This window comes from Rhopalosiphum padi, chromosome 3 (genome assembly GCF_020882245.1).
Source record: "Rhopalosiphum padi isolate XX-2018 chromosome 3, ASM2088224v1, whole genome shotgun sequence".
In the NCBI taxonomy this organism is placed as follows: Eukaryota; Metazoa; Arthropoda; class Insecta; order Hemiptera; family Aphididae; genus Rhopalosiphum; species Rhopalosiphum padi.
Window position 1 is genome coordinate 12,526,700 of NC_083599.1, and position 15,155 is coordinate 12,541,854.

Here is a 15,155-nt window from a genome sequence, read left to right on the forward strand (position 1 = left end):
ACAATACGGTGATATAATGTTTCAAAACTTAAAATGCCAGTAAGATTGAACAAAAGAAAAAGGTTTTTTTTTTAAATTATACAAACGAAAAAGTAAAATATTTTCGTTAAATATCTTGAAATAAATTCAATTTTAGGATTAATTCGTTAATGATACAAGCTAAGAACCTTTAATAACTAATAAGTAATAAGTATAAATAGATAGGTATTACATTTTGAGCAGACGAACAATAAATAAAACAATTTTTTTGTTTTTTTCTAATTAAATTTCTAATAAAAATTTGAATAATATGTATAAATTCCCTAAAAATGCTATAGATGGCTTATAGATTTGAAAACTACTGAACCAATTGGCACCAAAATTTATATACATATTAGTTTTACAACCCTTATAATTTATATTATAGGTTGCCATAGAAAAATTGAATATTCTATATTTTACATACATAAATAGGGCTACCAACAGAAATAAAATACTTTTATATAATCTATATGTATAGATCGATTGATGTTTGCAAAAAAGTCGAATGTTCTTAGAAACGTTTGAAAACAAATCAAGTGCTGTATCTAAACCTCCACAGGTAAATTACCCATCTCGATCGAATTAGATCACAAAGCAAGATATACATCGATATTAATTTGCTTGTGAATTGAGGTATATAAACTAAATCACACACATATATATTATTTATATATATATAGTGCGGTATTTTATGTTTCTTCATTTTTTTACGAATAAAGTCAGACTATTATAGTGTGTTATATCATTTGCACAAATTAAAATATTATAAGCAATTAAAATATTTCAATATGTGAGTTATATATGTTATATAAGTTATATATGCGGGACAAAACATAATATTAATGGGGAACATTCAGCACCTTGGTTCCAGTTTACTATAGTTTACTGCGTGTTGTATTGGATAAAAAAGAAATTCTAGTCACCAGACCACCAAAAATAAATAACGTAGATAATTATCGACAAACTCGCAATATTTTTTTTTTTTTTATTATATTTAAACAACATAAACAACGACAATTTTAATTTTAATCAATGCATGGAACAACCGCAGTTAAGTATCCCTGTTGGTGAAGTAGGTGTATAACAATTAATTGCACATCGACGCGACTTATAGATGATAGGCATACATAACAAGTTTCGACCATACTAAATATTGTAAATACACAATGAGCGCAGTACGCCGCAATGAACTACAGTACGTACAAAATAAGATAACATGTGTTATAATTTTCTAATGGCGTACTCCGTATACCATGTAGTAGGTCGAAAGATGTGCAAATCTAAATACTGATGTATATATTTGTATTATAAGTTATAATATAGTACACAAACTATCCAACCACAATTTTTAGTTACACAATATTAATATAATACATATTTGTAGTAATTCCTATAAGAGACCGGAGGCGGCTAACGCAGCAGATTAGATAACGCGAGGCGGCGTGTTTGTGTAACACATTTCTGGCCGTTGCTGGCTGCTGCTGCAGAAGCACGTGTATATCATGATATTATACGCAGTATAACGTTGGATGTATATGTTAATAAATAAAATATTTTATTTTGTAATGTTACGCACATGCGTATGATACGATACATCACATAATGTAGGCGATCTAGAGGTTATCGTTTTTTAGAACTCTGGACGATAAGCACACGCGGACGCGCTTAAAATATGGTTCGTTCAATACTCCGGAGTTAAGATCTGTCGCAACAATTTCACAGAAACTTCTGAAACTATAATTTTCGTTCAAACAGTTATTCGTTTAAAATTAATGTTGATATAAAAAATTTAAAAACCCCAGTTACATGCTAAACAAAATACAATACATTAGTTATAGAAATGCGAAAAAAGACCACCACAATACATAATATTATGGTATACCTTTTTAAATTCTCGAGTTTATGGTAAGTGACTTTCAATTCAACAATAACATAACCTAACCTGTTGGAGATGCATTGTACGAACTACGAACAGCGTTTCTTAATAAATAATGTAAAGAAATAAGGTAAACAGGTAAATGGTATACTTTTTATTTTCCTCGATATTTGGTCAAAAACAACAATTTCACAAACCAATACAACTGCAATTAATCGCGATATCAGCGTAAGTACCACTGCTTAAGTATTTCTCACAACCCTATAAAGCCGGACACCGGACAAACGGTCTCTATCCATAAAAAAAAAACTGTATCAAATAAATACGTTTCGTAGGAATTTTTCATCATATTATCATATTTTAAACGTCCAAGACGCGCAGAACGAAGGAAAATGAAATCCAATAAACACGTATTATAGGCGGTTACAAGTTAAGCGGCCGGAGTTAAGTTAGGAAAATTGCCTACATTTATAAATTGAATACAATAATACTATATACCTCATCTACATATACGAATGGTGACGGCGGCGGCGAAGACGGCACTATTGTAATATTGTTCTAATTAGATTATAATTACGTCTCGTCCAAGTGTATTCACAACTGTGTTTACCGCGTGTATACGTCTACAGCTAGTTAATAACGCACGAACGACTGTTAACGAACTCGCGGCCGCGGATATACTTCTCGCTCACCGAACGGACTGTTAGTATAGGTACCGCCACCACTACTACTACTGTTGTTGCTGCTGCTGCTGCTGCTGCTGCTGCTACTGCTACTATGGTTGTGTTATAATTTTTATGCCTATACCACATTAAGCAGTACTATATAATAATATCATGTACCTATATAAATTGATAAACACTACAGCACACTGACTGCGCGGTGTGCGTGTATTGAAATGTGTTTTGCAAGCTGCGACGTTCGCTGCAAAACCGTTTTCGAAGGACGCGTCAACGTAACAGAAGTATATGCTATTAATATTATATTATATGTACAAAAAAAAAATATTTAAATATGTATAATATATCAAAGTTTACTTTAACTTGAAAATAAACAATTTGTTCTTTATCCATTTTGTGATAATTGAATCCTGCAAGAAAGCTAAGTTCTACATGTGTAATATTACTTGGTAGGTATTAAAAATCACTTATATGGATTGTGAGTTGTTTTTTTATGCCTGAAGTCACTTTATGTAGTTAAAAAAAAAACGATATAATTTGATCTTCAAATTCGAGGAAAGTTTTTAGTAGGTAACAAATTTGATCTACTGTTGAGGTGTCAAAAGTAGAAATTTCCTAGTACTTTTCAAAATAATTGAGGAAAACAATCATCTAAATTTTATTACAAACATACAGTTTTAATTTCTCATAGCCAAGACTTTAAAATATAAAATTAAGTACCTCATAAGTTTTTATAAACAGTTTAAAAATACATACAATAAATAGTATATACATTTTTATTTACAGACATTTTAAGTGCACATGCTTAAAGCATAAACATTTTTAGTTTATTTTGTAAGCTGGGTAGGTATTTACAAAATATTGTGTTTTAAAAATTTGTATTGTCATGGATTATTCAAACTTTTCACCATTATGTTTATTATTATTTATCACATACAATTTGAAATCAAAGTATTAAATACCATCACCGCACAGAATCGTTTTCCCTAAATATCACAATATCCAATACAGTGATCTACTCGACACCTGTATTATATAGCAATGAGACTACTCAGGTTTTTATTTTAAATTGTTGTCTATATATTTGCTAACGAAAACGCCCTTTCGGGATTAGGCCAGGCATTGTCGTCACCCGCAGTTTCGCTTATAATAGTGACGCTATGGAAAATATCCACCCTCCAGCCAACTCCATCGTTCATCGCCGTCCAAAATTGATAGAAACTAACGAGAGAGGATTTCGTATTGCTATTATTATTTTTATTATACGGGTGTATAGTTTTGTATTTCTTTTCACCATGCCGGCTGTATAAAATATATATACCTATATTTATATGACACAAGTCCGCGGCGTATAAACGGCAGTTTCCGCTCCGTTGAGGCGGCGAAATATAATCTAAATTTTATCGAGCCGTATATATATAACAATAGCATATAATATAACGCGCCGCCCCGTCGCTGAACCGCGACCCTCCAATCACAATAGTCTTTGGCACTACGGGGCCACCACGGCAAAGCTCTGTAGAGGATAGCTGGGGAATGTCTATATTACCTATATAGTATCGACCAACTTAAAACGCGTATACGTCATATCCGTACTTGCTATATAATATATAGCTGCGGTGAGCCACCGACTGATACCTATATAATATATATCATATTGTTTTAATATCAAACTATTGATTTCGATCAAAATCTACGGGGAAAAAAAATTACATTTTTGTATTCAATATTACAGAGAAATATTATAGAAAAAAATCATGGTGATTACTTTACTGTCCCAGAAGGGCAGATCCATTCTTATAGAAAGTTATGATATATATAATATATATATAACTTCAATAAAACTTGAATCTCTATTATAGCTATAAACTTATAATAGTAATAATATTAAAACACCATTAGGTATATACAAAAACAGAATCGAATAAAATAGTAACAACTTAAATGCATAAAAAAGCTCATAAAAATGGCACACACTCGGTCAAGCTCAGGACGAGGCCTGATATGGAAATAGTTTCTGAGTGATACAAATAGCCAGTCTCCCAATGTCATATAAATTACGTATGACATTGGGTATCCTGGACCTTTTAGTAAGTAATCGTGTCTTTGTGCCGGTCAATAATCAATATATACAATAAAAAATATATTTAAAAAAAAATGTTGGCGTTTATTTGCGATGCGTAAAAAAGTATTCATTATTATTTATATATGTGTATTATATGGTCTACAACAGACATAATTTATTATGTAGTTTTTGAAGCTTACTCAAACGTCAGTATTCTCGACACCCCCTTAATTGTTATAAAGTTTCTCTAACAAGAAAAAGTAACGAAATAGCGAAGATACCAACTGGTTATAAACTCATACCTATAATACCAACACTAGGTTGTTTTTATTTCATTGCAGAATACGGGGAAGTTACTTGAGGAAATAATTTTTTTTTTATATAAAAATTCAAAACTACATTTTAAACTTTATATCTATTATGCTACCTAATACCTATATTGCCACTGATAGTATGTGATAACTATGAGATCTGTCGAACGGCCGTGTGAAAGAATAATAATAGATGACTGCATGACGATGACGTATATACAACAGCAATACATAATATAGGCAATTGGAAGGAATTTTTTCGATGGTGCCGTAATAAATACATACTTATATACAATGAGAAACACACAACAGCAGTCGAACACGACACCAAATGGCGATGTTAAATGCGCACAACATGCAATTTTAGCAGCAGAACGCGCACGCCAATGATGACCGAATGTCGAACGCGCACAATAAAGAAACCTATTCATCGGTACAAATATACAATAATGAAAATGTTATAGGTACTTCTAGAATTTAACGGACGATTGTTAAAAATAATATAATTTCCTACATAAACTATACAGGTGATAAAATATATAATGTATAACAGGTACTTGGAGACTATATCATAATATACTATAATCAAATACGAACGGTAAACATTATCTGTTGTAGAATATATATAATAAACTTACACCTGATATATTGGAAATTGATATTTATTATTTTTAAGGACCCTCATTCACCCTCCTAAATCCCCGATAAACTTCCTAAATTGTAAATCACCTATAGGTGTATATAACACACCACGACGATATGTAGGAGTAAAACATGAATATTATACAATATGCATAAAAGATATAATATACACACACAAATGGGTAGCTAACAATAATAACCTTCACAAATAAAAATTATAATGGTATTGAATAACTAAAGCATGAACATCGTGCACTCCCAGATTTGGTATTATATGTGACCGTGCCAATTTAAATCTTATCACCGGCCTTTAATGGATTAATAATATTAATGTTGGGGTTGTAAGATCAATTAGGTAAGTAATTAAGTTGGGGTTAAGTAAGAATATATTATAATAATATAATTTAATAATTATAAAATAACATGGAAAACAGCAAATACTTTAAAGGTTTTGTTAATTCCAAAACTGGAGTCGCATTACAGCTAATAAGTAATTACTCTGCATTGAGTATATATGACTAAAAAAGTGATTTAAAATTGTTTAATGTGATGCAAAATACAAAAGTACTAATTAACTCTGTTAAGAAGTATTTTAAAAGGATATAACACCATTAACACCCGTATTTGTTGTCTCCGTCTTACAAACGTACACTTTAACAAATTTTTAACATGCTTAAAAATTAACATATTGTACAAAAAATATGATTAAACATAAATTATGCTCTACTTTTATAAGTTAATAATAGGTCAATTCACTCTATTATTAAAGTTACTATTCAAAATTTAAACTGCTTAAAAACAATTTGTTGTGTTATATATTATGTTTGTAAGACAGGGACAACCCCAACCTAACCTAACCCAATCCTCTTAAGAAAAAAAGCTAGAATATTATGAATAAATTCGAATTAAATAAATATAAATATTTAATAAAGTATATAGTCGATCATACATAAAATTCTGATGTGTACGAACGTACTACGAAGAGAAAATTATTTTAGGATACAAACAAATATCGTGTTCACTGAGAATAAGTTTTACTTAAACCTACATAAATGTTACTCTTTAGAACTGACAACTGTTAATTCATATAGCACTACGCTTCAGTTTATAATCCAAAGAAATGCATTTCTCAGTACAACATTCTGCAAGTTATTTATTTATCTTCTTAATTATATTATATTAATTTGATACACTTAATAATCTTTATTTTATATCATATGATTATCATATTACTTTTAAAGGTCTTTATTAAAGTAGGTATTCATTTTAGCTAAAACTTACATAATATGTAATTTATGTATTATTATATTATAATAAACCAAATTTATTAACTAAAGCACTTGTTCGTGAAGTTTATGGTAGATACTTTAAATTAATATTGTTTAATAAGTGCATAATAATATGTGTACTTAATAGAACAATTAATTTTCAGATATTCTTTACGTCATAGTTGACCATCTGTCTAATGTTAAAATCTATACGTGGCATATAGTTTACTATATTAACTACTATATATATTTTTCATCTAAAAATCTCATTGGGCACCAATGGACGTATTATAGACTCATTTAATGTTTCAAAATTTTACGGGACATTAGTTAGTATATTTAAAATTTTTCTAATAAATAATAAGTAATAGTAATTTAATAAATTGTACACGTTACGCATATGCACAGCATAATAAATGCATACGTGAAGTTATATTTAAAAGATTCTGCGTGTAAGTAAATAATATTATATTAACACACCTACATGTTTTTAATTGGTTATATTATATACTTGAAAATCATATAATATAATTTTTGTTTTTATATAAATCTTAAGACTCATTTTATGGCTTAGAATAAATCGGAGGTACCCATTTCGTGATAAATGATAAATATTAAATAGATACATAAGAGTGAACTTAAAAAGAGTTGCGATATTAAAAAAAAAAAATTATAAATGTGAATCTTGTAATAGCAATTCACGAAATAATATTGTTGGCATATCTAGAAGGGGAGGGTGGATAAAATTACATAGAAAAATTCAAGGTGGCAAGCAACTTCCTCCGACCCCGAAAACAACTCTGCAAATAGTTTAACAGCAGTAAACTGTCTAATAGAGCGTGTAGAGGTTTCTTTGTCAGCAGTGGGAACACATGTCACATAAGCGAGTGTACATCATTATTATAAATAATAAGTAATGACAAAGAACATTGACAAGACATGTATGACAGAGAAAGGTGTACTGATTCAATGAATATTTCGGCGGATATAGAACCGAAAAGTATTTGAACGGCAGTAATAATAATGTTGTATAAATACGTTATATACAAAAATGCAGCTGCTGCAGCAGTATTATACGTTAGGTTAGGGGTTAGGTATATATATCACATATTAAATTATTATTTCCAAACACACGATACGCGGCATTTCGCCGGTTACACAACAGATGCAAGTACGTACCTCAGTGCCGTCGACCGCCGAGCCAGGAGCGTCGGATGCGCCCACCCGGTACCGGCGGCGGTTGGTGCCGTTTGCCGGGAACACGCCGCCGACCGGGGGCACGTGGTGGTTGGTCTCGTGCACCGTGAGGCTCTGCTTGATGTCGGCCGAGAACGAACAGTGCGAGCACTTGTACGTGCCCGGTGCTGTGACGCTGTGGTTGCGGTTGTGCCGGTCCAGGTTCCACTTGTACGGCGTCCGGAAGTCGCAGTCGTCGCACTTGATCATCGGCATCGTGTGGTACTTGACGTGCTTGGTGTACCGGGCCCGCATGTGCGTCACGTAGTTGCACTTCATGCACCGGAAGAATTTCTTCTTCAGGTGCGCCGACTTCTCGTGTCTGTTGACCAGCGTCCGGCTGTGGCTGCCGAACGGGCACACGGAACACTGGATAAATGTCACGGACTGCTTGTCTTGTTTGTACGACTTCTTCTGTAGTTGGGGTGGCGGTTGCGGCGCCGCGGACGGTGGTGTCGGCGGGGCCGTCTGCAGTAACGAGACCGCGGGCACACGGTCGTCCGCGTCTCCCGAACCGTCGTTGCTCAAGTCCGCCTCGTCCTCCGGCTCGTCTTCTTCGTCTTCGTCGTCTTGTTCTTCTTCTCCGCCGGCCTCCTCGTCGTCCAGTTCGTCTTCGTCTTCCCCGGCATCGGCATCGGCTTCGGTTTCGGCGTCTTCCTCGGTCCCTTCTTCGACACCCGAAACAGTGTGTTCTTCGGTACCAGATTCTTCCTCGACACCGGTCACCACTTCAGTCTCGTCGACATCCACGTCTTCCACAATCACCAGCTTGGCGAGATGCTGGTCCGTAAACTTTTCGAAACGTTGCACGCGGATCCGGACAGGCGGCACCAAGAGCGGCTTGCCGCTGTCATCGAATCCGTGGTTATTTTTGCCACTTTTGTTCGATTGGTGCACCATCTGCACGTGCCGCTGCAGTTTCTGGCTGTGTTTTGACGCGTACAGACAGTGCGAACATTCGTATACCTTAAGTCGCTCGGCGTGTACGTTCTTCTGGTGGTGCAGAAAGCTGCGTGGGTTCTGGGTGTAGTACGGACACTTGGCGCAAGCGTAGTTTCGTTTGACTTTACACTGTGGCAGCGGGAGCTTCGAGTTCGACGACGTCGAAGAGGGTGGCGCGGACGAAGACGACTGCTGGTGAGAATATTTTGGCTTCGGTCCGGGCTTTTGGTGCTGCGGGTCGCCCGAAGAACCGGCTGACGGAGCCGGCGATGCCGTCTTCGCCATTTTAAAGTATCTGCAAAAAAAAAAAAAAACGCCATGTATCAATGTTGACAGAATCCGTTTAAGTATTAAAATTATGACATGACGTTTTTTCATGGACGTCATCAAACTATTTGTATATTATAGTATAGTAATCGCGTGTACAATTATTACCACTTAGGTTCCTAATCCCACTGGCTTTTACGACGCGTACCTACAGGTCGTTAGATATATACCTTCACGAGTGAAAATAGTGTCAGAGCGTGGTTATTATTATTAAAAGAAAGACACGTATATCCGACAGCCTCTACATATCAAATATACTGCAGGATATGTTGTTATTATAAGACTGTCGTTCGATCGCATTTTTTTAAGTATAACTATCAATATGTATTCTGGCGCTGTCGCGCTGATCGGAAAACATGAAACGAAATTGTATATATACGACGTGCCGCCGGCAGAAGCTGTGCGCCGCCGTGCGTTCTATAAATAACATGGCAAAGAAGACTGCCCGCTGTTGCTGTTGGTGTAACGCCGTTCGCGAAAGTCCCCCGACGACAGCGAGGCAAATATCGATGTCAAGGAGGCGCGGCTAAGCGCGAAACCTTGGCGTATATACTGCAGCACCAGTAGTACAAGCAATGTAAGATGTACGGCCAACTATATATATATAATATACATGTTCTTATGTAGGACATATTATTATTATTTTTTTAACCGCGTCATACCATACGAGTGCGTTTCCGACAGAAATATATCTGTCGATGAATCTCGCGTTTATAGAGACGAGACGATGCGATGACTACCGATGACGAAAACTCTAGTGGTTATTATTATATCGTGTCCTGCAACTGTGCGGCGTCGCACTCGTAACCTTGGTGATCCGTTTATTATATACTGCATATACCTAGGGTGAGAAAGACAAGGTATACTAGCTGTGGCGGTGGGAATCCGAGCTAATATCGATTTGTATCGTTAGATTCCTGACGCTTTTTAGAACGATCACGATTATAATTGTATTAATTTTGTATTTTTTGTATATGTACGCGAACGTAACTACGAGGCGTAACCGGTTAAATCGATAGTAAGTATAATAGTATGGTAACTATTCTGCGGGGGGGATACGCGTTCGGCAATAATTTGATGTTCGAAAGTCGTCTACATCGCATATGCATTATATATACATTTTACGTCATCGTATAAAGGTTTTCCGGGAAAAATTGTTTTCATAGGAACACTATGCGATTTTCTTGTATAGGTTTTTCGAATCACGGTGTAACATTTGTTCAAGTGTGTATAGCAAACACGGGCGCGTATGTGGCGCGTGCGCAGGAATTAAGTCGATATATAATATTATTGACGTCAATGCAATTGTGTAAGTAAAATAAATACAGTATAAAGCACATCTTAAACTCATCAAATATAATAGTAAAAAGTTAAGTAAGGCAAAGGTTACACGAGAATATAAACTCTAGAGAGGTGAGAACTTCATTCTAGCAGAGCCGCAAAGGCACAATTTTAAATGTACAATACGATATATATATATATAAACATAAAAATAAAAATAAATTACTGCTGTGATTATGAATTAATGATACAGATATCGCTAAAACTAAGTATAAAAATTTAGCAACTAATTATTTCGTATGTATACCTATATTAAAATATTAATCGCTCCTGGCATCTTGGTGGCTCATCGTTGGTAGTACGACCCTCAGTCAGGATTAGGAATACTGTGCGAGTGTCTAGTTATACAACTGGGTTTCCACTACGAAACATAGTTGAACGACTCGTGTCGTGTAGAATTGAATACATTTAACATGTATAAGTAACGTGTTACCAACATTTTTTTACTAACTACGGAACGCAACAAGCCACGATGTGTTGGAAACTCGGCTAAAGTCTTATAAGATAAAAATCGATATATATATATATATATATATAAGTTAGATATTGTATGTTGGTACCACCGATTATACACGGTGTTCTGGTGTAGGTATGTGTGGTGATTATTTTAATGTAAAAAAGTTGAAAGTTAAAAGTAAATGATGATAAATGCATGAGCATACAACCACATAATTATTTTCATAAAATAACAAATAATAAATAGGTATTGCATTTTAGGTACTAGAAGATAACAAGCATTTATTATTGATTTGAGAAGCATGATAATAGAATAAGTAAATTGATCTTCATTAATTAATTTATGAGTAATAATTAATGTTTGTATACGAAGTCTTAGAACCAATATTATATACGTATTGATTAATTAATATTATTATACTAAAAACGAAATATATTGGTGAAGGAGTAAGATCGATTTTATTTTTTGTTGTTGTTTGTACAGCCACATTTTACTAGCTTGCAACAGTTACAACCATGTGGTTCATCTGCTTTCTTTAATGGACTTGATAGCACTATTCCAGTAGTTTGAATATTATATATTACACATAGTCATAATATATTGTTAGTTTGTGCGAATGTGGTAAAATATATAGTTATGTAAAACGCCATAGGGAGTACCTACTTGTTTTTTGTTGTAATAACCACTCAAAACAGTGTTCCCTATACCTATACCTACCTCAGTTTACGAGCCACAGTTGAGATATAAAAAATGAGAAAATGTGTCACTTCGGGCTGCCATCGGGTGATCTCCTTATATGATAGCATTCTCTCGTAATATGTACAAATAAACGATATAATCATATTATAGTGCGAGTTCGCACACAATCGTTTATACAGCAGTTACAATTTCCACGTCATTCTCGTCGGCGCTTAAAGAAACGACGACCGCGTGGCCTACAGCATTAAGTATATGAATATATCTACGACATTTTTCTCGGATGTGCGCAAGACCACGATTTCGGGAAGAAGTCTCGTCGCACGAATTCCGATGCTGTCGAACCCGTCAACAATAATAGCCACAAGCTGCGCGTTTACGGTCGAAAGTTAACCGCACGTGGCGCGTCGCATTTGCAGCAAAATCAGAGAAAGTTAAACGCGAGCGCATAAACGAAAAAAAAAATCGTCGTCGCGGTCCCGCCGCGCTGCACATATTATTATAATATGAGTTATTCGTCGTCATCTGTCGCTCATATACCGACGTATCTACTGACTGCGCCTGCAACGACGATGTGATGATGATTATTACGATTGACACCGTTCTCAAGACGGACGGGACGGCGGAGATTTCTGTTTTAATTATACGAGACGAATCGTATGCGCACGAAGAACGACGACGGACGTTCGCATATCGTTTCGTCAGAAAAAAAGAGAAAAGCGATATGGCGTTAAAACCGATGACCGTTCAGAAAAACGTAAACGTCCGAATTTATCGTAGGTAACAACGACAGCGACAATAATAATAAATGATATTATATTATACTAAACCGACCGCATGAATATCCTATACTGCAGCGGCAGCGCACTACTACAGCTGTTTCGCAATACTATACAATTTACACATACCTATGTATAGATATATTACAACTCAGTCGAGTACTTGAATATTATATATATATATATATATATATATATATATATATATATATATATATATGAGTCTATGCGTGTGTGTGTGTGCGTGTGTGTGTGGACAACCAGTGCCGGCGGCTAAGGTATTTTTTTTAAGCGTACCTATATGTGCTTTTCAAAACAAGCAATCCTGCAGCGAGCACGTCGTACACACGAGACTGGACGTCGACTTTCTCTCACCGAAAAAACAATGTAGTACGTATAAAAAAGCGACGGCCGAGGATGGCCGGATGACGACCGATGATCATCGACACTCGACCGCGGTGACGAAACAGCGCGCATCGTTTACGACGGCGATATCGATCCACATTGCGCATTGTCGGTATATATATATATATAATAATTATATTGTATTGTACGGGCTATACGGGATTTATATAATAAGTAATATCCATTTGTACAATACTTATATACCTATACTTTATGGTATATAGTTGTAGTGGTTGTGGAGGCGGCAGTGATAGCAGTGGTATTCACAATATACCTACTCTTGTAAATATAAAAACAGACGATACTTCTAACACCGCTATATTGGTTGCATTTAAATATAATAACAAGTCAAGGTCCGCGTACACGACATATTACAATATTATATTGTATTAAACAAGACGAAAATATTTTTAATTCAATAAAATTAAATACTACCATGTACGCATCGTATAATATATATATATAGCTAGGACCCCAACCGCCCCGGTAACAGCGTAATATATTATTATATGCAGACGTATATAGATGATGAGTACGCCGTCATATTCTTGTTATTGTAATACACAACAACAATATATTTTATGAAAACAACCATGAGCCCCTTTCCCCTTTACATCTCCCGCACACAACCCGTTCGCCGAGTCCAATTTATTTCGTTACGATCATCGTCGGAGGAACCCCTCACCGTTATGATATTACAGTCGCATCCTAAGATTAATAAAAAAAAAAAAAAAAAAGCAGAATGTAGAGCTGCATTGCCCGTTTCATAACGTCGGTAACACACACGCATACACGTCACACTCGCTCTCGATGATAACGATTAGATAGTCAAACAACACTGTTGTGCACACACACACATACGCCGACGTGCGGAGACATAATAATAATAATGTAATATAATATACGAACGATTATTAAACAGAAAAATATATGTCGAGCGGCGTTCGTGTGTAGAGATAGTGCGTAGTAATAAGTAGTAGCTAGACGCGTATGTATATAGTATGATAATTTATATATGTATATATACACTCACACACACACACACACACACACACTATCGTTGTAATACAATTACCGCAAACGTTCGGAGCCGCGTACTGCACACACGTGTGAGCTAATAAAACGATGTCGTTATGTCGTTTTATTTACACACACACATGCACACATAATACTCTGATGCCTATACTTACTGCAGTGTATGTGTACAATAATAATATAATAATTATATCGTACGTAATCGTTACCTCCACCACATCATCTCTAAACACACACACAAACTTACGCCCTGTGCGTAATTGATTTAGACGATGGTATATATCACATAATAATATGATATATAAGTGTTGTAACCGTATACGCGGTTACGCTTTACGATATTTTCAAGTTATATACCTTACTTATTCTATGTACCTACATCATTATAATAATAATATATATATATATAAATAGTGTTTAAATGCGTTGTAATAACGTTAATAACATAAAGAGACTCGATGTTGCAATAATATGCACGTGCAGTATATATATAGTAAACACGACGGATGACGTTTACAACAAGTCACGATTATACGGCGCCGTCGACGGTCCAGAGTTGGCGCGAAAAAGAAGACCGTGTGCGAGAAGTAATTAACCGTATAGCCGTATGTATATATACATATATATCGCGAGTACTGGTTGCTGCGCTGCAAGGAGAACCGGAAGAAGAACGCGGCGGCGGCAGTGTATAGTCGTGGACAACGCACGTGGTATGCGCGCGAGAAAGGAAGAGGCGAACGAACGGGTTTTCTGGAGCGGGCGGAAACGGTCATCAGCGGCGACGACTAAATATAGGTCTTTGACCTCGCCGACCACGGTGGTATACACGCCGCGGACGAGTCGACGCGGGCCGCGATGGCGCCCGAAGAAGCGGCCGCCGTCGTCCGCCGCTGCAAGACACGCAGCCGTGACAAACGCTGCGCCCTGTCGGTCTTCGGGTGTCTTTCGCGAGTGTCCACGCGCGCGCGTCGCCCAATGGCGAGTGTGGGAAACCGGCGGAAGGCCGACGAGGCGGACGTGTGGCGGCGACGTCCGCGCGCGGTCGATGCGGCTTTTTACGTGCCGGCCGGTACT

General features: G+C 35.9%; 1 protein-coding gene across 4 annotated transcripts in view; it reads right to left on the reverse strand.

Moving 5' to 3' along the window:
* Nucleotides 1-15,155, reverse strand: part of LOC132926550 (uncharacterized) — a 69,195-nt gene that overhangs the window by 22,398 nt on the left and 31,642 nt on the right. For 3 of the 4 annotated variants that reach the window (XM_060990916.1, XM_060990914.1, XM_060990915.1), the window contains exon 2: nt 8,043-9,336. In XM_060990916.1, the coding sequence (XP_060846899.1) occupies nt 8,043-9,326 (1,284 nt within the window). In that variant the 5' untranslated portion in view covers nt 9,327-9,336. Of the gene's footprint in view, nt 1-2,395; nt 2,617-8,042; nt 9,337-15,155 lie in introns of those variants that run through there. The other variant, XM_060990917.1, reaches the window with a different exon arrangement.